The sequence below is a fragment of the Octopus bimaculoides genome, chromosome 6 (genome assembly GCF_046866305.1).
Source record: "Octopus bimaculoides isolate indiv1 chromosome 6, ASM4686630v1, whole genome shotgun sequence".
Lineage (NCBI taxonomy): Eukaryota > Metazoa > Mollusca > Cephalopoda > Octopoda > Octopodidae > Octopus > Octopus bimaculoides.
This window is the reverse complement of record NC_142933.1, coordinates 59,925,574-59,951,697: the sequence shown is the minus strand read 5'-3', so window position 1 is coordinate 59,951,697 and position 26,124 is coordinate 59,925,574. Positions and strand designations below refer to the sequence as shown.

The 26,124-nt window shown below is 32.4% G+C and overlaps 1 protein-coding gene across 5 annotated transcripts in view; it reads right to left on the bottom strand.

Moving 5' to 3' along the window:
- The window catches only part of LOC106870865 (puratrophin-1), a 582,111-nt gene that overhangs the window by 112,754 nt on the left and 443,233 nt on the right, over positions 1-26,124 (bottom strand). For all 5 annotated transcript variants that reach the window (XM_089353963.1, XM_089353964.1, XM_089353965.1 and 2 more), the window contains one exon: positions 18,045-18,242. In XM_089353963.1, the coding sequence (XP_089210089.1) occupies positions 18,045-18,242 (198 nt within the window). The remainder of the gene's footprint in view (positions 1-18,044; positions 18,243-26,124) is intronic.

The window sequence follows — 26,124 nt, the reverse complement described above, 5'->3', positions numbered from 1 at the left end:
CACTTACTTTTTACCACCATTCCAGTTGTAAACATTTGACTTCATTTTGCCAGCATTAACACTCATAAATAAAGTATGACCATCAATTCTTCCCATATCCCCTCTCCTATAAATTTGAGACTTGTGACTATGCAAACAATCATTATTCAATCACATTAAAAATATACAATACACATACTTGCACATATACAGATATATACATTACTACATCCCTATATGGTTACAACTACCTCAAATCTCACTGAACTGGGTCATTATATGTTTCACTCATGCAAAGAATTTGTCTCCTTTAAACCAAAGTTGTTTTTAACCTCAACTGACGGTGCAGACGTCACATTATCCTAAATTCTCATGAAATGACTGTTTAGTAAAATTATATAAATTATAATATCACTGCTTTAATAAAAATGACAGCTGCATTAAAAACAATGAAATGAGCTATAGAAGAAGCCTCTATGCAGCTGGTCAAACAATAAGAAATAACAGCTTAATTTCTGCTTAAATCACACCCTACTATTTTAAAAAGGAAATGAAACATTAGATAATGTAGACAGGATATAACGGCTCCAATCATAGAACTTCTCATTCAGAGTTGATCCTGATAACAACAAAAAAGCAACCCCCTCACACACACTCACTTACTCTTAACAGATGAGAAAAAATATCACTAACATTCATTTGTTATACTTTTTCTCTGCTTTAACCTTCTTCCCATGGAATCTCGCTACAATCAGCTGGCAAATTCAAATGTTACCATTTTTGATCTGTCATTTATTCTTTCATAAGCCACTTCTCATGTATTTCTTACCAATCAGCAGTAGGTTTTGTCTTATGCTCAAACATCAGTTCAATTTTTAACTGAAACTATACACTGGATATTTATATAACCCTTTATATATACATACATACATACATATATATATATATATATATATATATATAAATATATATATATATATATATATATATATGTATATATATTGTTTGTAGGAATACACAAATCTGGAGGAGAAGCACACTCTAAAATGTAGAGCAGTTACACCATAAACGAGCCTTCCCTATTATCTATATATTATCTATATATATAAAAATGAGAATGTGTGTCTGTCTGTCTGTATGTGTGCATCACTAAAACTTGAGAACTACCCAACTGATTTCATTCAAATTTTACACATACATTACTTAGGGTCCATAGAGTGTCATGATTTTAAACAATTTTCAACTTCTTGTCTAATGTGAGCCTGGAACAATCTCTTAGACTGTTTTGGTATTACGTGTCAAAAGTGAAACAATAACCTCTCTATTGTAATGTGAGATAATAGTTTCAGTTTTAATAGTTTCACCATTAATACTTTCACTATGTATATAATATATACATAGTGAAACTATTAAAAGGGAAACTTATCTCCCATTATATATATATATATATATATATATATATATATATATATATATGTACACAACTATATATATATATATATATATATATATATATGTACACAACTATATATATATATATATATATATATATATATATATATATATATATATATATGTACACAACTATATATATTTTATTTATTTATGTGTTTCAGCCAAGTGGCTGCGGTTATATATATAAATACAAAATGAGACAAGAATGCAAAACATCCAGACAGTTAGATGATACAAGAAAGGGACAAAAAACATTCAGATAGACAATACAAAGAAAACAAGGACGGGTCATTCAGAGTTTTCTTTCCTCAGCTGAGTTCCAGATTATTTTTGCAATTTTGGCTGGTTATACTCGAGATTGCTCCTATCTGGCCAGCCCCAAGGAAAAACTAAGCTAAGAGCATTAGATTCCTTGGAAGAAAGCAGCGAATGTATACAAAGACAAGGACGGGAAAAAAAAAAAACGGAGAAGGTTACACAAATACAAATAACAGGACATAACAACAGGTGTCTTTCAACTAAGGACGAATTACATTAAGCTGGCATGTGTGGAAGTAAAGCCTTACGGCAGGGATACATGATTCCACAGGCTCAAGGAAGAATATAGATGTTTTCTCTCTCTTTTTCTTTTTTCTTTGTGATGTAATCTTGGGACTGAAAATGTTTGCGGCTGAAGATAGCTTTAAACCATCCTTTATATCAACAATATATATTGATGTAATGACAGTTTGTGTAGAGAGCTTGAAACGCGTGTACTGTGACATCCTTTGTGTTTTGTCTTCAATTTACGTTTAATATATATGTATATACATAAATGTATGTGTATAAATGTATATGTATAGATGTTTATATATGTGTATATATATGTAATTATATATATGTATATATATATGTATGCATGTATATATGTGTATATATATGTCTACATATATATGTATATAGGGCAAATAAGAAAATAGAGAGGATATAAAATCGACAAACATCAGCCTGTAAACATTCCATTATATCTATTTATTAAATAATAACAAACATGTGCTTAAGTGGTACAAGTAAATGAATAAGATCAACCAATAAACACGTAAACAGATATATATATATATATATATATATATAAATGAATGAATAATAATAGATGAGTGTACAGATACAAATCATGGCTGTTTCTACCATGAGGCCTCAGAATCTTCTAAGTCATCCTCATCACGTATATCGCTGATGTGATGAGGATGACTTGGAAGATTCTGAAACCTCATGGTAGTAACAGCTGTAAGTGATTTGTATCTGTATGCTCATCTATTATTATTTATTCATATCTCTCTCTCTCTCTCTCTCTCTCACTCTCTCTCTCTCTCTCTCTCTCTCTATATATATATATATATATATATATATATATATATATATATATATCTGTTTACATATTTATTGGCTGATCTCCATTTTCTTATTTGCCTTATAAATCCTGGGTAAATTTCCAATTTACACCCACCCATACCTAATATTCAATTGCAATATTGTCAGGCAATAGTAAACACTTGGTTAAAAATATGTAGGTATACATCCAATAGCATATTGGATATTTAATATTCCTTAGATGGTTTATTAACCTCTAACTCATACAGATATATATATGTATACATATAGATGTATATGTACAGATGTATATAAATAGATTTATATGTATATGTATATATGCATGTATATATATGTATATATATATGTATACATATATATATATATATATATATATATATATATATATATATATATATATATATATATACATAATATTATATATACATATAATTTTACACATACACTACTTAGGGTCCTTGGCGTGTATGGGCCAAAAAGCTTCCACTTCTTGCCTAATTACGTGTTTCGGTATTACGTGTCAAAAGTGAAACAATAACATCTCTATTGTAATGTGAGATAATAGTTTCAGTTTTAATAGTTTCACTATTAATACTTTCACTATGTATATAATATATACATAGTGAAACTATTAAAAATGAAACTTACCTCACATTACATATATATAAATATATTATGTACATATATATATATATATATATGTATATATATATATATATATATATATATATATATATATATATATATATATATATATATATATATATATATATATATATACATATATATATACATATATATATATGAGAATTTTAATGGAGATAAAGCTCCAATATATAGTACAACTGTTTTTTCGTTTGTATATGAGCTAATGATTAATAAAATTGGTATAAGATAAAAATTTCAGATATTTGTCTTAAACATTCAGACAAGCAAATTCATAATTTAGATGTATGACATGAGATATTATTCCATTCAAATAACCACATATTTATATTAAGACATAGATGATAAAAATTTAGAAATATAAGAATATAAACATAAAAAATATAAAACATAAAAAATATAAGGAGTAACATGAAAGTAGAAAAGATAGAATAGATTAAAAGAGGCGATTGAAAGGATCAGTCCAAACCTACAGCCATTTCAGAAAAGTTTTAAGGGAAATAATCCAAATGCAACTCCCTGTATAAAAACATTTATATTTTGGTCCATCTGGTTTTATTCTGTCATTTATATGTTTATTTTTATTCATCCATTTGATACTCAATGACCAACTGAAATTTCACCATTTAGTGCCTTACTGGATTTTACCACGAGAAAGGAACCCTGAGGAAGGAAATGTTTTTATACAGGGAGTGGAATACATAAAAAATTCATCGAGATGTTAGGTTTCAAGCGCTCCAATATTACAATCCAAAGAAAAGCAGTATTACAAAACCTTATGATCGTTTCGAGGAATGCGTTTTTATTGGGGGAGTTTTCCAACCAATACAAATAGCTGCATTTCTCTCATCAGAGGTACAAATAAATCGATTAAAATAGTTTAGAAATTGAGAAAGCTTAAACTTAGAAATAAAATAAAATGAGAACTCAAATTTCAGGTTAAACCTGGTTAACCCTATAAGACAGTTGGATTCCCTTCTATATCCTTGCAAACGTTTTTAAAAATACTATAAGATTAAAAAAAAATATAACATTATTTGATATGACTTCAAGTTCTGTAAGCAAGAGATATTTTATATATGCATGCACACAGGCTTACATGTGCACACACACGCACACAGTGAGAGAGAGAGAGAGAAAGAGAGAGATAGAGAGAGAGAGGGAGAGAGAGAGAGAGAGAGAGAGAGAGAGAGAGAGAGAGAGAGAGATAGAGAGAGAGAGCTAATCAATGTTATGTGTCCACCAGCTAGCTCAAGGTCAATAATCATATCCTATGCTCATAATGAAAGCAATTTTGCTAGTTTAACCAATCTAATGGTAACTATATAACATAGATACCATGGTAATGCTGACTGCTACTGGAAGAAGTAGGTACAAGTTGGAATTTGGAGGAGATTAACAAGCTGTCAATTCAGAACTTAACTTTAAACCAGATTTCATCATCATCATCATTGCTGTCACCACTGCCCCTGGTGACACCATCACCACTAACATCATCATTACACTTGCCACTACTTGCCACTACTTTCACCACCACCCTTATCATCAGCAATGACAAATTCTCTATATTGGTAGGAAAACCTGTTTTTAGAACATGAAAATAATAGCAAGTGCACAGAAACCTATGATGGAAGAATAATGAGTTTTTAATTTTTCTAATTTATATTAATTTATATTCTTGGTCTTAAAACTTAATGTTATAGAAAATAGGTTCTTGGACACTTTGTTAGTGACTTCAAATATGGATTCAGGCAAAATTTCACCAACAGACATAGGTTTCTCCATTATTATTGTGTGTGTGTGTGTGTATGTTTATATATATATATATATATATATATATATATATATATATATATATATATATATATATATATATATATATATACATATATATATATATATACATATATATATATATATATATATAAAGAATGAGATAAAGAGACCAATGGTATAAGTAAATTTATATTTTATGTAGAAAGTCTTACAACTGTTTCAGGGAAAATTCAATGTATCCCGTCATCGGAGATGGTAATAGTAGAAGAATGGATTATTACATCTATATGAGGAGATTTGCAGTAAGAAATGAGAGCAATGCGGAGAAGAAAAAACAAAGAAGAAAAAGTACTTGGATTATAGTTCCATTCCAACAGTAAACATCCATGTATAGACTCTGTGTGGGTATTTTCCAGAGATAATTATAGTTGCAACTATAATTATCTCTGGAAAATACCCACACGGATTCTATACATGGATGTTTACTGTTGGAATGGAACTATAATCCAAGTACTTTTTCTTCTCCTCATATAAATGTAATAATCCATTCTTCTACTATTACCATCTCCGATGAAGGGATACATTGAATTTTTCCTGAAACAGCTGTAAGACTTTCTACATAAAATATAAATTTACTTATACCATTAGTCTCTTTATCTCATTTTTTAAAAAAATATACATGCTAATACACGACCCATGTTGTATTCCCCACTCATGTTGCAACCACATCAGGGGCAAAACTAGTCGGTATACAACACTTACTCGCTATTACCTGTATCTTTAGGGTTTGGTTGACTCCATTACCCTTCATAACCTTTATATATATATATATATATATGCTAGAAATAACAGCCAAATCTCCGTCTAATCACGTCTAAATATTTTGAAAAAACAAAAGAAAAGATGGAAAGAAGGACACATTATATAATGTAGTCTTAGATATTTGTAAGCCTGGGAAAAAAAGATAGGCCTTGTTATCCCAGCTGTATATAATAGCTGGTAATGCAACCTTGATCCCACACTGAAATTCTCACACACATATATCAACCCTGGCAGAGAGAATGACCTATTGGAAATAGCAGTCAAATTCCCATCAAATTACACTTCATTGGAAACACATTTTGGACAATGAAGTATACTAAACTTAAAAGTGAATATAGATGAGATGTTTATGGCTGGACTGCTTTTAATCATAGTTCTGCTTGATCATGGCTAACCAGAGGCTAAATAGCAACAACATACCAAACCATTAGTACTTCTATGACAATAACTATAAGAATATTTATAATGAAGCTGCAACCACCAAGTTATGTATAAACTTCAAAAAAGCTCTTACTAGAGTACAAGATAAGTAAGGTTTTGAAGAGAAATTGATATACAGGATATAGCTATTTTCTATATTTTTCTGTGATATTTTTCTAAAATGCCAAAATTATGTTTCAAAAGAAAGCATGTCATTGGCCTGCATTAAAATTGCTGTTGCACGAGGTTGCTGTATCACGTTGCTTAAAAAAAACTGTAAATTATAGTAATAGTAAAATAAAGGAGAAAGAAAATTTATTCTTTAAATGACTTAAAAATAGATTCTATCTTTCAAAAACCAAAAATATTACAAGCTATCAGCTTTCACTAAAGAAAAACAACAAATTAATTACATTTTTCTTTTTATTTATTTATATATTTTGCACAATTTTTTTTGTAAAAAAACCCCCAGCTTTTTTGATAAAATATCAAACATGAAGTGTTTTTAAAAAAGAAAGTGAGACAGAGAGGAAAGCTTAGAAAAAAAGAAGTAATAAGAAGAAATAGGGTGTGTGTAAAAAGAAAGAAAATTTAGCTGATCAAGAGAAATAAGAGAACTTAAATTTCAACAAATGTGTGAGACAGAATGTTATTTTATTCTCTGAAAGTATAGGATATTGATATACCATTAGAATTAATGGTGACAAACTTCTAGACACAGATTTTTAAACATGTAGTTAAGTTAATTACATTTTTTCAATTATTTATATATTACTCATTTTTGTAAAAATAAAAAAAATAAAAAAGCATTTTAAAAATGGAAGTATTCAGAGTTTCTGCCTATCAATTTCAGTCATAAGGTATTGGTTGGTTGACACTTGCCCAAGGTATGCTGTACAGAGGGATGTAACCTGAAGCCAAATAGTTATGAAGTGAACTACATGCCTTTGCCTCTCTGTATATCAGAATGTATCAATGTATAGAAGGGTGGATGGACAGATAGATGGATGCATGAAAGCTATTAACTCTTTTGGTCATTAACAATTTCTTTTTCTGAGTGAAGATGTGTGCAGTAATGAGAGCTGATGTGACAGAGAATAATGACAAGTGGAGGGACATTGTATTAAAAGTGACCTAGCTAACATGTCATCTTGGAAAAATGGATGCAAAACAATGATGTTGATGATAATGATATATATATATATATATATATATATTATTTCAGAATTCATTTCTCTTTCCCTCTTTTATACTACGTACACATCTATATGCATGGGAAAGATGTAATTAGATCAGTTTGAGAGTTATATCGTACAAATGAGATAGCACAGGCTCAATACAGATGGAGAGATGCAGTACTACAAATTTGACCCATCCATTTCAATGCTATAAATAACTTGACCTAAAAGTGATATTACTGATGGAAATCATACAGTCCTTCCCGTTGTCAACAATAATCTTTTTCTATAACAATGGTTGATCTGGTGAAGCAAAAACTAATGAATAGACCTGTAAAACAATGATTAGATTAAGAAACTTAGATGCTCAAGGTAATCTTTTTGTTACTATATACTTGTCTTGCTGGATAATCAGAATCAGTAGAGTGTCAGACTAAATGCTTCACAGTATTTAATTATATTCCTTCACCGCCATGTTCAAACTCTGCCAAATATGCACTTTCCCTTTCATCTTTTCAGGGTTGTTAAAATAAGCATCATTCAAATAATTGTTTCAATTCAATTAAGTACACTGTACCTCAAAATATGGCCTTGTGCCTTTGGTTAGAAATCATAATTATTTATTAATTTAGGGCATTGAATAATATATTTAGTCTCTTCTCTTTCAGATGTAAGTTATGCTAATATTGATTCGATTAGAATCCCTTGCAGGGCAACAACCCAGAAAAGCAGGAAGGGTATCCAAGAAAAGAAAATTTGCCTCAATGAAAAGACTGGAAATGTGGATGTTAAAATGATGATGGTTATGATGATAATGGTGATAAAAGGATACACTTAGATGACATTTCACTCATAATAAATAAAACTAACCAATAATATTAATAAATGGATTAACTAGGAGGTGATAGTTGGAAATAACTTCATCATTCTCCATATATTACTTAAGAAAGAATTTTTCACACACTTTTTACAAGTTTTTTAGTTATGAATTTATAGATAAGCTCTTCCTTTAGTCAATTTATTCACATACTTAATGTTCCAGGGTTTAAAATCCATTATATATTTGACAAATATTGCTTATTCTTAAGTTTCTCTGAATATTCTGTATTCTGTTTTGTATTCCCCCTTTGCAAGGATGCTCAACACATCATTCTATAAAATTCGATATTATAAACCCAATAAAGAAGATAACTAATATATTTGTTCATTTTTATATATTTTCTTTTACAAAATTCTCAAAATGCTAAGAAAGATTTGGTATTGAATTGCTCAGAAGTATGATAGTGACTAAAAACTTCTTTTTTTGTGCTATTTCTATTTATACTGAGTACAAATGTCAGAGGTATTAATATAGTTTCAGCTGTAAAAATGAACAATTATTTGAAAGACGAATGAACAGAGACACCTTATACTCTTATCTGATGCAGCAGCTTCACAATCATGATTATTATCCTAGGACCTAACTGTATAAATAATTTATATAGGGTGTTTTTTGAAATGCTTTTAAAAAACTAAAGGGTTTATTTCAGACTCTCGAGGATTTTTGCTTTTGGTATATATAACATAACCAAGGTGGAACTGAAGGAATTTGATTATCAGCAATTTCATTCAAGTTGATGTTTGCAGCTTTCAAATGATGGTAAACTTCAGTGACCTATTTCTTTTTAATACTTAACTGTTTGCTTACTGTTTACTGTTACAGAAATGTTTATTTTTCTTTGGTCTAAAGGTACAGTTGGAAAACAGATTTGAAAAAAGATTTCAGTTTTGCTATATATTATAGAGTCAGTTTCATACATTTTAGCTTAAGGTTTCGCTTAATCTTATGATAAATACTACTTCCAAAATCTTTGTTTCATAACTATCTTGATAAGAGTTCTATCTTTATTAAATTTTGAGTAAACAATTATATATTTTAACACCATCATCAACAAGATGTTTTTGTTATGTCATTCAATATATTCTGGAGCAACTCTTTTGAGGGATTAGTTGATCAAATTGACCCTAGTATCTGCTTTTAAGTCTGATACTTACTCAACTGGTACCTTTTTGCAGAACTCTTAAGTGATGGGGATGTAAAGTAAACAACACAAGTTGTCAATTAGTGGGAGATAAACACAAACATGCATCTGCAACACATACAGATACATATACATATAATGGGCTTCTGCACAGTTTCTATCTATCAAATTCACTCACTAGGAATTGGTTGGCCTTGGATAGCATAGAATACTTGTGCAACATGCTGTGCAGTGGGACTGGGTCTGAAACATGTTTCATAGCAAACTTCTTAACTACACAGCTATGCCTGCACCTATATAATTTAGTTAATACCATAATCCAAACCATACCAGCATGGAAAATGAATGTTAAATGATAATGATGATAACGATGATGATGAGATGATGATTAAAGCTATTTCAAATATATCTTGTCAATATTCCACAACTATAAGCTCTATGTTTTATAATATTTTAAGGAATTATGACCCCTTTCCCAAGTCAACATGAATCTTCCAACTGATATCAAAAAGGAGGAAAAAGAACTGTTAGTGTGTGATCAATGAAAGTATAAGCTATATTGCCTAGATACAAGTGTGCCCTTGATTCAAGTATGCAGATGATTTATCATTAAACATATAAAAATTGCAATGGAAAATAGAATCTTCCTGCCATTTACATTTATTTATAATCTAAAGAGATCCCATCCCTTAGTGTATGTAAGCATTAATGTTTCCCTAGACTATGTAGAGTTTAGCAATTTGAGCTATTAGCTTATTCCATTCTGTAATATCAATATTTGCAGCAGGGGAAAAGTATATAAAACAAGGCATTATAGTATTGTAGAGGAACACAAACAGCAATAGCTTGCATATTTGCATTTAGTTGTATAGATCTATATAAAATTAGGTCTTTCATCAGCAGTTGTTCACAATCATTTTGATATTGTGGCACACTTAGGATTAGATAAAGAGTGAGTGAAACACTTTGTATGGAAATTATATTAAAGAAAAATATTAAAAAATCATTGTTTATTGTTTAATAATAATACATGTGTTTAACAAAATTATAAATAACACATTTTTCAAGACACTCAAGACCTAATATGGATTTCCTAAATTCTTAAGTTATATCTTAAAAAATTTTAGTCCACCTAGTTACTTCAAATGACACATCACTCTGCTGCAGTGCACCATTTGCAAACCACTGTTTATAGTATTCACAAGCCTTGTACACTGAAATTATTTATATCTTAAAGATAAGTTCTCAGGAAACTTAATCTAGCAGGATCATGTTGAAAGCATCTTTTGTTTTTATAGTCCTTTATTTTGTTTTAGCCATCATAGCCAAGACTACACTGGAGCACCACCAAGGTTTAGTTGTGTTAGGTTTTTAAGCCTTCAACATTAGTGAGGTAGGTTCTTTGACTATATTTGGGGACTGATCTTAATTCGTCCCACCAAAAAAGATAATGATATTGTCCATCTTTAAGCTAGTCTCAGTAATTTTAATGTAGCGAAAGGAATTATATTGCTCTCAGATTTACAGATAGCACTTGTTTTATTAATCTATTTTGTTTTCGAAGATGATTGTTTCAATTTGTTTAGGTAAGTTAGTTGTTGGTGACCTTAGTCACTGCTTTGGGGTGTGATGACTTTGCCTGACACGAATCCTGGGCTTAGCTGACTCTGGTTGACAATACTTGGTATGAGCTCCTGCCTAGAGTTATGGAGTTAGAGGCAAATAACCTCACTGTTTTATGAGACAAAGCTTAAGGGGTAAACCATATAACAAATCCCAAGTGGAACTCTGAAGTCAGTCTGATATTCAACCCAATCTTTTCCAGCAATTCCTGCAATCAAACTGGTGCCAAATGTACTATTCTACTCCTTTGGACCACACCAGCAAGGCCAGGAGAAGAATCTGGCATCTAGGCAACCTAGGATCTCTATATACTCAATCCCTGGAGAGGTCATTTCAGTGACATTGTGAAAAGTGGCAGCAGCAACATGAAAGCTCAAGCTGGGTTACAGTTCAAACCTTAACTGACCAATGATATGGAACTCCATTCTCTCTTAAGGGAGAAAGATCCCATAGAAGGATGAAATCAATATTTAAATCTCAGTTTCATTTTTGTCTAGGAGGGTGAATGTTTTGTTGATTGATTGGGGGCTTCAAGTTGAGAATTCTAATTTTACTGTGCACTGATTATCATTTACACTTGACCTTGATCTGCACTTCACTGATGACGACGATGAGCACAAGGTTTTGGTGGACCAGGAGTTTGTTTAAAGAATATTGTTTTTTTTCGTTCGTCCACATATCAGTTTGAATTTCAATAGAAGCTTTCAATACAAAGAAATTTGATGACAGTTGCATATGAAATTGACAGTGGATGTAGGAGGGCAAAGTTTTTTCCAGACAACTTGTTTTGCATTCTTCTGGTGTCAGTTATTGCATTGTGGCCATGCTAAGTCACAACATACAAGTGCTTTATTTGATTATGTCAACCCCAGTAGTTTGTTTGGTATTTATTTTATCAACCTTATAATGAGGAATAGCACAGTTGACCAAGGAGTAAAGGATGTAATTAAGTATAACAAGGTATTTATGTTTGATGTACCATTTATACAAATACACACATAACATACTCTCTCTCTCTTTCTCTCTCTTTTTCTCTCACATACACACTGACTCCTACATATACATATAATACCCTCTAGGCTTTAGTTTTTATCAATCAAATTTCACTCTCTAGGCTTTGGTTGACCCTAGAATATAGTAGAAAACATTTTCTTGAAGTGTTGCACAGTATGATTGAACTCATAATCATGGGACTGCAAAGCAAGCTTCTTAAGCACACAGCCATGTCTACATCCATATAGGAAAGTGGTAAAAAAATATTTATTTCACAGAATAAGATGTATATTTTAAGTGATGGGATCTTTTTTTCTGTGATCCAAACTGGGCATGATTTGGAAGAAGATCAGCAGCTGATCTTTGCATGGGTTATTTTGTAATACATGAAATATTTCAAACGACTGACATCGTAATAGCCAAATCAAAGTTCGTTGGAGAAATTTGACATTTATATCAGGAAGAAGACATCTGTAATAATAAATCTATTAGTTTTAAAAAAAAAAAAAACCTTAAAAGTTGTTATAATCTGTTATGATAGTTTTTCCACAGATACAAGCTCCTTGTAACATTATAGGGGAATGGTCACTTCCATACATCGAAGGAGTAAAGAACTTTTAAATGTTTTGAATAGCAAGTTCTTAATTTTCTTCTGCATTTATAGATTGGATGAAGAAATACAAGAATACAAATACATTGCCTTGTGTTACACTTTTACAAGAGTCCAAATTTCATTGAGGCATTATTTTCATATTTTAGCTAATCACGTTATTCATAAACAAATGCATTTTGCTTTGCAACTTTCTAGAAGTTTCTATGGTACCATGACTCTGCTTTTCAACTCAGTGCCAATAATAGAATGCTACCAGATCTTCATATTCAATAAAGTATGTTCTGTCACTTTAGGACCACTGTTGTTCTGTCTTGGACTGAGAAAACTAAAATGTGTTCATAACCTTCTCTCTGTGAAAGAAGATGAGTTATTTCATCAGTTGTTTATCCACAAGTTACCTAAAAAAGCAAAACTATAACCAAAGCTTCTCAGCATTGACTATACCATCTTGTTATGGGTATTTGGACTATATTATCCTATCTAAAGAGTTCTTCCCTTTTTAAGATAGTAAGGTGATTTGGTTGCTATTTCTAACAGGTTGAGTGATGACATAGCCCCAAGCACACATCTTCATGAATCAAAATAGTATATTGAATAGACGCAACTCTTATCCTGGTGCCAACAACCATCAACCACTACATTCAAATTGTGTTTAGTGCTAGGTGCAGCTTGCAATCAGCCCAGGCATTTCCACACGTTGCTTTACTCAGCTTTGTTGTTTATTAGCCACCAATTAAGTGTTTGTAAACTCATTCCAAAGTTCTGTTACATCAAATTTCCATTTTTCTTATAAAATATTAAAAATATGACACTATTCTATAGTCTCTCATGTCAACATGGACAACACATGTTAAATGTTGATAATGATGATGATATTTTTCTGCACAGTAAAATAGGTAAGTTGGAGAGGTGTAATTCACTGTTTTAAACTATGTACAACTATTTTATTCAGCAGAGATTATTATGTACCAAAAATAGATAACAAAATAGCTCTATTTCTGTCTTAGGTATAATACAAAAAAATAAATAACAAAAAAACCCCCAAAAGAACCCTCTAAAATAATATAACAACTTGATAAAAGCAATGCATATATACTTATGCACCCTTAAAATACAACTGTACAATGATTCTTCCCATACTCAAATGTTGCAATATAAACATGAATATGTACATTACACACACACACACAAAATATAGATAGATAGATAGATAGATAGATAGATAGATAGATAGATAGATAGATAGACTGCATTATAAAATGCTTGAAGTCAATTTAGATGATTTTAGTGGATAAGTGAATTAATTCATGTAAGTTAATGAGAATACATAAACAGCAACTGGAAAGCAACTGGAATTGGTTGTAACCCAAATAAATCTTCACAGCAAAACTATGTATGAAGTGTTACACAATAGTAGAAAAAAAGAAGCAATTACATAATGGGGAAGCCATTTTAGTCATCTGAAAACTGCTGTAGTGGAATTATGTCAGTGATCAGGTTGCAGTGGCACATTGAAACTTTTGACATGCCATCACATGAAAATTAAATATAACAGTTTTTGTGTGCTTTTAGATGACTGAAATAGTTCTTCCATGATGTAATCATTTTAGTTTCAGTACACTGATCAAGTTGCTTACAAAACAAGTACAACTCTTGGCAAAAATTTTTTATTTGTGAAGTATGAAATTTTTAAAGTCTGCCATTTCAGAAAGAAACAAAAAAAAACAAACAAACTTTCTCTTTCTCTGCAACAGGACTTGACCCAAAATGCCTGAAAATTCTTCTCCTAATGGTATATGAACTTAAAACTTTTTTGTATTATTCAGTGCTGTACCAAGGGTTCTCAGTGTCCAGAATACACTTTTGGCACTCTCGCCACCTTAACTAATAGATATGGTAAACTAGAAGAGATTTTGAGCCTTTTCATACTCTACTTTGGTACTATTTCATATGTTGTACAGTGTAATCCATGATTTACAATGAATCAAGATCAGACTGATAATAAACAAATATGAGTGCAAGTCTTGCACTTTTTCATCTTCTACCCTCTCTGGGATTGATATAGCAAATTATTATTATTATTATTATTATTATGTTGTTTTTTTCCTTCTTTCTTCAAATTTTCTTCCATTTCTCGCCGAGTGTTTTCCGTACACCTAGGGCAGAGAAGCTCATTGTATGTATTCCCAGTTTACACACGCAAATTCACAGGTAAAATATGTATTAAAAAAAAGTTAATAAATAAATAAATTCATGAATGAATGTTGTTTTCACAGCGATAATGCTCTTCCCAGTAAATGAATCGTTCCAGTTAACACGATTTTTTGCACTTCCTATAGGGATGGTAAGCCTAGTTTCATTTTCAAATAGGTTTCAGTACCTTTTTTTATCATTCCTAGAGATCCTACAATCACTGGTACGGTAGTCGCCTTGAGATGCCACATTTTTTTCAATTTCTATTATCAAGTCTTTATATTTACTGATCTTGTCAAATTCTTTCGCCGCTATATTATGATCACAGGGAATACTCATGTCAATTTATAAACACTTCTTTGTCTGATCTTTTATAATAATATCCAGTTTATTAGCTTTTATAGTTTTGTCGGTATGTACAGGGAAATCCCAGAGAATTGACACATTTTCTCCCTCAGTCACATTATTATTATTATTATTATTATTATTATTGTTCACGTTTATTTTTATAACGTGCTTTCACTTCACTACCGAGCGCAGCTCTGTGCGCCTTGGGTATGTGCTGTGGTTTGCTGTGGTGCTCTTATGTTTACTGTATTGAAAGTGTTTTGCGTAGAATGTGTGCAGTACCCAGTAGTGCAATTTTCTGTATGTTATATATATTTGTAAGTCCTGGTGTTTTTGTTATGTATTTGTCTGAATATTTTTTTATTATACCTAAGGCACCTACTATGATAGGAATTGTTTCTGTTTTTAGATTCCACATTCGAGTTATCTCTATTTCCAGGTCTTTGTATTTTGAAAGTTTTTCCATTTCTTTTAGAGAAACATTGTCATCTGCTGGTATTGATACATCAATTAGAAAGCATTTTTTTTCTTCATGATCTTTGACAACTATATCTGGTCTATTTGCCTTAATTTCTCTATCTGTGTATTGGCATATCCCAGAGTATGGTTGCTTTCTCGTTTTCTGTGACCTTTTCTGGCGTGTGTTTATACCATCTTTTTTCTGTTGTTATTCCATAGTGTTGGCATAGCTTCCAGTGTATATAGGTCCCAGCTCTGTCGTGTCTGTGAATATATTCCTTCTTAGCCAGGATTGGGCAGCCAGAGATAATATGATTTATTGTTTCTTGTCCATCTCCACATATTCTACAGTTACTTGTTATGTTTCTTTTCATTATGTGTTTTTGGTAATTTCTGGTGGGGAGGCTTTGGTCTTGTGCAGCAATTAAAAATCCTTCAGTCTCTGCTTTGAGTCCTGAGCTTCTCAACCATTGCTGGGATTTTTCTCTGTCTATTTTTTTTGCATTTAGTTTAGCCCAGTATTTACCATGTAGGGGCTTTTCTTGCCATCGTTTTATCATGGTCCGTTGCTGTTCTAGTTTTAGTTTGGATTTCATTTGTTTTATAGCTTTTGTTGTCTTCTTCTTCTTCTTCTTCTTCTTCTTCTTCTTCTTCTTCTTCTTCTTCTTCTTCTTCTTCTTCTTCTTCTTCGTATTTGTTAGGTAGATTGATTTCTTGTTTGTATTTGTCAGCTTCCTTAAATACTGAAAACAGTTTTTTGTTTTGCTTGTGTTTTGTGGCTATTTGTATTAGTTTTCCTTGCTTCTGGAGTAGGTATTTTTGCAGTCCTATGGTGGTTATTTTATAATAGTTTTCTAGCTGTATAAGACCCCTGCCACCTTCTGTGCGTTGTATATATAGCCTTTCTATGTCAGATTTTGGGTGGTGCATCCTATATCCTGTCACTATTTTTCTTGTTTTCCTGTCTATTATTATTATTATTATTATTATTATTATTATTATTATTATTATTATTATCATTATTATTATTTTTATCATAATAACCATTATTCAAATATGAATTAGAAGCAGCTCAAGGTATATAAACAAAATTGAACACACAGACACAAGGTGTGTATGTGTTGAATACAATTACACAAGGTGTATACATACAAACTAACAACACACAGATCTTGTGTATGTGTGTTCAATTATTATTATTTGACTTGATTCGGGTAAAATTTATGTGGGTAGAGGGTTACTACTTGTAACCTGAGATATCCATAAGCTTTCCTCAAAACCCTTTTGATAATTTTTACTCTTCCTAAGAGACAAACTTTTTGTAGAAGCTCAACAGGACATTCCATTCTAATCTCCTTTAACCATCTGTCTATGTTGATATTCACACTACTTAATACACCAGTTACTATAGGCACAACCATTACAGTTTTCATATTCCTAATTCTCACTATTTCAAATTTTAAGGGACAGTATTTTTGAAAAAAATTTTGTCTTCTTTCTTTACAGTCCTGGATTCAAATAGATATGATGGACCAAGTAGTAAGCAACTTCGCTTTTCTTTGTCTATTATTATTATATCTGGTTTATTATTTTCTATCTTCGTATCAATTTGAATTGGAAAAGCAAAATCATCAGTGTCCCCATTATGACTTCATAGCAAAATCCATACCTGGACTAAAATTACATTCATGTATCCATTGCAAATAGATGCAGCTTCTTTTATTTTTAACTCTCTTTTATTTAAAATAATAATGAAGGGAAATAAGTTAAGAACAATTACATGAAGTTTGGACAGGTGGAATACTTAGTTACTAGAGCAAACATCCCAACCCTGTGACACTCTATAGAACTTAGAATATGTAGTACCATGTATCTGTACTTGCTAAGTTCCTCTCCTGATAGCAGTTGTCTGCTTTTCTATTTATGAATATATTGTATATACAAACATTGCTTACATTCATTATAACAGGGTGATGGCTAAAAAAATCTTTTCCTTCAAACACGTATATGTCGAAATCTATGGGAGTGATCATCATTATTATTATTATTATTACTGATATTATTTCACATTAAGATTTCATAGGATGCAAAAGAAAAACAAAGAGAGGATTGAAAATTTCAACTCACTTTGTCCAGAGTACGGTAAATTTTCCTTGTACCCTCCACCTTTTCTCTTGTTGCTTCTAAATCCTTAATAAATTGTTTCAAGTGAACTTTTAGACCTTTTACAAGGTCCCTATAGCCGGTTGCAGAGTCAGTGGAAATCCCAGACTGTGCGAGCATACACGCCTCTTCCACCAAGTCATTCCCCTTGTCGATGTATGTCTGAAATACGAATAAGTGAAAGAAGTTTAAAAGATTAATAAGATTAACAAAAACAAAATTATTATTAATAAAAGCAAGAATGATTTTTATAAATAATAATAATAATAATAATAATAATAATAAGTTAGTTTAATGATTTATTATCATCAGTCTTCCAAATAAAAGAAACAAATGAACAAATATACAGAAGTAATTTAGGTATTTTTATTGGCATGTTTTTATTGGCATGAGGGTATAAGAGATCAAGAACAAGAACAATAATAAAAATAATAATAATGAAGGGGAATAAGTTAAGAACAATTACATGAAGTTTGGACAGGTGGAATATTTAGTTTCCAGAGCAAACATCCCAACTCTGTGACACTCTATAGAACTTAGAATATGTAGATATTGCAGGAGAGAGAGAGAGAAAGTGAACATAATCTTCCCACTTCACAAAAGATGTAAGTTCATCTTGTGATGTAACTAACTTTCCTTCTATCTCTCCCCCTCTCTCTCTCTCATGTGCATGCATACCTACCAATCTATCCATATATATGCATATGTTTTGAATACATGTGTGTGTGTGTGTGTGTGTGTGTGTGTGTGTGTGTGTGTGTGTGTGTGTGTGTGTGTACATAATTGTGTATGTGGGGCAGTGTGCATGGGAGCATGTGTGTTTGTTAGTGTGCTGGACAAAATTTCTTGTGTTGTTTCTTCTGGTTCCTGAAGTTCAAAGTTCAAATCTTGTTGGGATCAACTTTGCCTTCTTTCCTCTCAGATGAATAAAATAACGTAACAGTTCATGGGAGTGGATCAGCGGAATTGTTAGAGCATTGGTATTTGTGGTATTTGCTCCAGTTTCTAGTGTTACAAGTTCGTTTGTGAAAACACTGCTATCAAACAAGATCAAGCTTTGTGTTTCCCTTGTATAGTGTAAGTGGCATATCACTTTGCTTGAAAACAAGAGAGGATTGGGAACAGGAAGGGTATCTGGCCAAAGAAAACCTGCCTCAACAAAATGCATCTGTCCCATGCAAACATGGAATAATGGATGTTACATAATGATGATAGGTGCGCACGCACGCACACACACACACACACACACACACACACACACACACACACACACACACACACACACACACACACACACACACACACAGAAGTATTGACTATGTATCTGTACTTGGCAAGTTCCCCTCCAAATAGCAGTTGTCTGTTTTTCTGTTCATGAATACATTGTATATACGTTGTTTACATATATTTACTCCTAACAAGAGAAGATATTAAAGATGAAATGATCTCCATACTAAGAAGATACACATACATGAATATATATATATATATATATATATATATATATATACATAAAGTTATTAATTAATGATTTATCAGTGGCCAGTGTACAAAAAAACCATACAGGTTAAATTAATATTTAAAGTATAATTATAAATATATAATTATAATTAAGGGCACTGGAGGGACAGCATTTGTATGCTTCAAATAGATGTCAAATGACTACAAACCATTTAGGTTAACACTCCATTTATCACAAGGTTGTATGCAAGGAAAATGGACAAAAAAGGATTTATAAAAATAGTGGAAAATATTGTCTAAAATATTTTTATAGATCCTTTTTTTGTCCATTTTCCTCGCATACAGCCTTGTAATAAATGGAGTGTATTTCAAGTGTACAGGTACTGTCCCTCCAGCACTCTTTTTTATAATGATACATTTATAATTATACTTTATGTATGTATGCATATATGTATGTATGTATGTATGTATGTATGTATGTATTATCTATCTGTCTATCTATCTATCTATCTATCTATCTATCTATCTATCTATCTATCTATCTACCTACCTATCTATCTGTGTGTGTGTGTGTGTGTGTGTGTGTGTGTGTGTGTGTGTGTGTGTGTGGTGCATTGCTATACTCAAGAAAACCCACCTACCACAAAAGAATTGATATCCTAAAATCAAGAGGTGCCATGTAAAAAGCATTGGCGTGGCTGCTAGTGTAAAAAGCACCAAGTACACTCTGTAAAGTGACTGGCATTAGGAAAGGCATCTAGCTGTAGAAACCAAGCCAAAATAGACTATAAAACCTGATGCAGCCTTTGGCCTTGCCAGTTCCTCTGTCAAGCTACCCAACCCATGCCAACATGGAAAATGGAGGTTAAATGCTGCTGCTCGTGCTGATGATTATGATATATATATATATATAAATATTAATATCTCTAAGTCTCTCTCTCTCTCTCTCTCTCTCTCTCTCTCTCTCTATATATATATATATATATATATATATATATATATATATATACATATATATATATATTCATATGGCCTAGTTGTTAGGGTGTTGCACTAATGATTGTGAGACCATGGTTTCAATTCTTAGATCAGGTGGTGTGTTGGTTTCTTGAGCAAAACTCTTCATCTCACATTGCTCTGTGATCACTTTAATGCCTGACACATGGTGCACTGTGTGCCTGTTGAGGCACTATTGATTTGATGGAGAGAGTGAGCTAATGTACAACCCATACATTTCATCACTACAAACAAGTCATTTGTGCAGGTCATTTAACAAAAACTGAACACTCATACATCGTCTTTGACAGGAGAGTCCATCATATATAGATATAGATATAGATCCACACGCACATAATGATATTGAACTGTCTATAGCTTCTATTGGTTTTGTTATAGTTGCTATAGTGGTTATTCAGTCCAATGTCAAATCTTCAAGTCTGAGAGATCAAGGTCATTGTAAACCTGCTAGAAATAGCAATCAAGCTCATAATAAAAGCTCTGTATATATGTCAGATAAAAAGACCGTCATATTGGAAGACATAGTTCGTGGCGCTCTGTGTGTGTGTGTGTGTGTGAGAGAGAGAGAGAGAGAGAGAGAGAGAGAGAGAGAGATTTATTTCTTAATATCAAATATACTTTGCATAAATATTTCACAAATATTTCAAATAATTAAAAAAATAAAGGTTAGTTGGGTGTATGCATAATGAAGCACAAATAATACACACATACACACACACATAATATTATATACATAAATATATGTGTATGTATCTGGGTGTGTGTGTATCTACATGAATATAGGCGTGTGTATGTTATATAATAGGAATTAGGGAAGGGAGGCAAAATAAAAACAACGAGGAGAAGGAAGGGTAATTAATACACAGACAAGATAGACTGATATATACCGAGCACTAAACGAAAAATGGGTGGGGTGAAATAGTGATCTTATATAAATATTGATATAAAGCAGTTGCACGTGATCAGAACAAATATATTGTAAATACACAAAATAGAAATGAATTTTCCATATTTTACTGTTTCTTCAGAACACACACACATACACACACAGAAACATGCACACACACACACACACACACACACACACACACACACACACACACACACACACACACACACACACACACAATGGAGGTTGAATTGGTAGAGCTTTGCAAAATTTATTCCAGTTCTCTGCACTCAGAACTTAATTCTGCTGGAATAAACTTTGTTTTTCCGCCCTTGGGGTCAAGGCATGGCTATATGATAAGAAACTTGCTTCCCAACCATATGGTCCCAAGTTCAGACCTGGGAAATTGGACAAGTGTCTTCTACTATAGCCTCGAGCCAACCAAAGCCATGTGGGTGGATTTGGCAGACAGAAACTGAAAGAAACCTGTTATGTATGTGTGTGTGTGTGAGTGTTTGTCCCCCATCACTGCTTGATGACCAGTGTTAGTGTGTTTACATACCCGTTACTTAGTGGTTTGGTAAGAGAGACTGATACAAGCTTTAAAAAAGTAAGTACTGGAGTCAATTCATTGAACTAAAAGCTTCTTCAAGGTGGTGCCCCAGTATGGTCACAGTGTAATGACTGAAATGAGTAAAAGATAGAACATACTAGTACAGATTGATGGCTTGACAGAATTGCTAATGTTGGACTGGTCTACTTTACATTATTCATTCCAGCTCCTTGTATTCTGATGACAAAACCTGGGATAATATTGGATCAAGTTTTATCAGCCGGTGTTTCCTTTGGACAACCTTTGATAGAGTGCAGAAAGGAAATGTTTCTGCATGGGCAACAGCTGGTCTTCCATAATGACTGTCCAAGTCTGTGTCTTTCAAAGAAACATTCCAGGTAGAGATCCATTGTCAACTGTAATATCATTTCTATCCTGCTGCTCTCTTCTGCATTCCCCATCTTCCTTAACTCAAACATCATTGACCATCCCCCATTACTATATACACCACTTCCTACATCCACCCTTCAACCCTACATTCTCCTACCTCTTACTACCCCCTGTACTCATACACCTAGTTCCCTGAACCCACTCACTTCTACTCACTTCATATCTTAAAGTGTTATCTGGATATCTTGTCACTACTGTTTATTTCTTTGCAGCTACTACTGATTCATTCTCGCTCTCTCCTCTAAATGTGAATATCCATGTAGCTCCTATACAACAATAACCTGATCCACACCACACACTTCTCTTATACCTTAATCCTCATCTTCTAGCATAAAGCCACTCTAATAGGTTAACAGAGGGAGGACAAAAGAGAAATGGTGTAGTTAGGTGGGCTGCATTAAAATGAGAGAGAGAGAGAGAGAGAGAGAGAGAGAGAGAGAGAGAGAGAGAGAGAGAGAGAGAGGAGAGAGAGAGAGAGAGAAGGAGAGAGAGAAGGAGAGGAGAGAGAGAAAGAGGAGAGGAGAGAGAGAAAGAGAAGGAGAGGAGAGAGAGAAAGAGAAGGAGAGGAGAGAGAGAAAGAGGAGGAGAAAGAAAGAGGAGAGAGAGAAAAAGAGGTGGATGGGGGAAGTGATGACCAATATAACATGTGGGTGGAGAGGACAATATTAAGGGATGAAAATGGATAGCAAGAAAGAAATAAAATGGTATAATGGGAAAGATACAGTGGGAGAAATAAAGGGTGGAGTGAGTGGTATGAGGAGAAAACAAATTACAGTGTCTATTTGCATGTACACACAGACATGTACACACACACACTCACATGCAAATACACTAAACACTCACATGCAAATACACTAAACACTCACATGCAAATACACTAAACACACACACACACAAACACACAGAGAAATACACATACACACACATATAATGCTTCCAGAAGATAGTTTTGATGTGGTATTAGGCCTTTTTGACAATCATGTATTGTCAGACATCCTGGTCCTTTGTCATCTCTTCTGTAACACTCTGGGTCCTGAGGTCAGCATTCACCACTTCATTCCATGTCTTCCACGGTCTCCTTTGTCCACAAGTTCCAGCTATGTCAAGCGATCAGCACTTCTGTATCCAACTATCCTGATCCATATGCAACACGTCTATACTCACACAGTCATCTGATTCTTCTTACACCTAGTTTTTCTCTCAGCATATTTGTATTGGGTCATCCCATAAATAATCTAAATAGATTTTATTCCACCAGGGTTTGCAGGATGTTCTTGTCAGGCTCAACAGATCTTCCAGCATGAGCTCATCTTCTAGGCTATAGTTTCCAACTCAGAATTTCTGGAACCACTGTTGACACTGGCGTATGCTTATTGTCCTATCCCCATATACTGCATTAATATCCCTCACACTTTCCGTTACATTGTTGCCGTTATTGAACTCATAAAGCAAAATATGCCAAACATGTTCCTTTGTCACTTCCATTACAGCTTTGAAAAAATAACTGTTAAAATTGAACTGCACTCTTCAAACCTTGCACTAAGAATAAGTACAAGGTAAAATTACTACCTGCTTTTATAGAAAGTTGATGCAAATAGTTTATCACGTCCCACTTCAACTTTCAGTTCATGCACACACACACACACACACACACACACACACACACACACACATATATATATACATATATATATGCAGATATATATATATATATATATATATATATATATATATATATATATATATATATATACATATATACATATATGCACATACGCACACGCATATATATATTTATATATATATGTACACACACATGCAGATATATATATATATATATATATATATATATATATATATATATATATATATATATATACACACACACACACACATACATAGAAAAAAATTAGCACATGTATGGCTGCATGGTTAGGAATTTTACTTCACGAGCATGTAATTTCATGTTCAGTTCCACTTTGCAGTATCTTGGTGTGTATCTTCTACTATAACTCATGGGCTGACTAATGTTTTGTAGGTAAATTTGGTAGATGATAACTGCAGTAAATCTATTATATATACACACACTTCTGTGTGTGTGTGTGTGCATGCAAATGTACATGAATGTTGATATTTTGTTTGTTACTTTTTGAGCAAAACAGTGGTGATATTTGCATTCCTAGTTAACATGAAAACTAGATTCTCTGAGCCTTTGAAGACCTGTGGAATATAAAATTTCCTCCACTGAAAACAGGTGGGGGTTGGTGACAGGAAGAGTATCTGACCATGAAGGCTGCCTCACAATCAGCACCCATCCAAGTCATGCTAGTATGGATAAATTGCTTGTCAAGTATGTCCATGGTAACATGGATAAACAACAATACACTGGCGTTGCCATGGCAACAAACAGTTTTGACTTCCATTTGGTATGACACTGGACTTATTCCACTGGTTAAAAATATGGGATCTATTTCAAAACGGGGGCACCAGTATTTTCTTACCGAAACACTAACGAAACACTTTGAAACTTGGGACACTGGTAGAATGTGTCATATAAAACATCTTTTACTCTTAGTCTTCTTAATAAAAAAACGTACATCGCAAGTTATTCCATGTTAAAGTTGTCGTATTTCTGTAATTTCAACCAATCACTGACGTCTATTCAGCTGAATAGAGTTACTGCTGGGCGGTCATAAAAATGTTATTCCCTGTGACATATTTCATCCAGTTTAATCGTAATTTATACGCATATATTGTTTATATAATAAATTACGCTGTGCGTATCTATGTGTGTAACAATTTTAGAGTTCGGATTCTAGAGTTAGGGTTAGTTTTAGGGTTAGGGTTAGGGGATTAATACGATATACACCGTTACAGCGCTGTTTTCAACTGAATAGACGTCAGTGATTAGTAGAAATTATCGAAATAAGACAATTTTTTACATGAAATAAATTCGAATACAAAAATTTTTTTCTGTTCTATAACACAAAATAGATAAGTATACGAAGTTTGAAAGTCTTTCGGTACCAAAAACACTACATAAAACATAAATGAAAACTGGTGCCCCCGTTTTGAAATAGATCCAAAATATGTAACTTTAGATGTTTCTAATTTTTTTATTATTCATTTTTCGAAGGAAAAAGAAAATGAATGCAATTTTCATCAGCAGTGTGGAAAATTTGAAAAAAATCTATTGAGAACTGAGAAATTTGCAAGTGGTTGGAAGAAAACAAAAAAAGCCCAATCAAAATTGTATCTCATAAACTTAGACTGCCATCACCCTTTTTACATCCTAGTGCATTCTCCAACTTGTTCTCCCTTCATCTGTCTATCTGCTACTACTACTATAAACATCAATGCCTAATCTTTCTTCTTTAACACTAATGACTTGTTTCTTTATAGAAATGGTAGCCTCTCATATACAGGCATATAAACATGGTTAACGGTTATTCCTTACAAGCATTTTTTCTTTCATTCATTGAAATTTAAGAAAAAGAAAGAAAATAAAAAGTCTATCAATTCATATGTCTCTCCTGTGCAAAGTATCTTGCTTTAATTATCTCAACTATCAACAGTTGTCCAGAAAGATCTTATGTAACAAAATATGGCTTGAATCAGTCTCTTTCTGTGTGGTAAGAAGCTTGCTTCCCAACCACATGGTTATGGGTTCAATC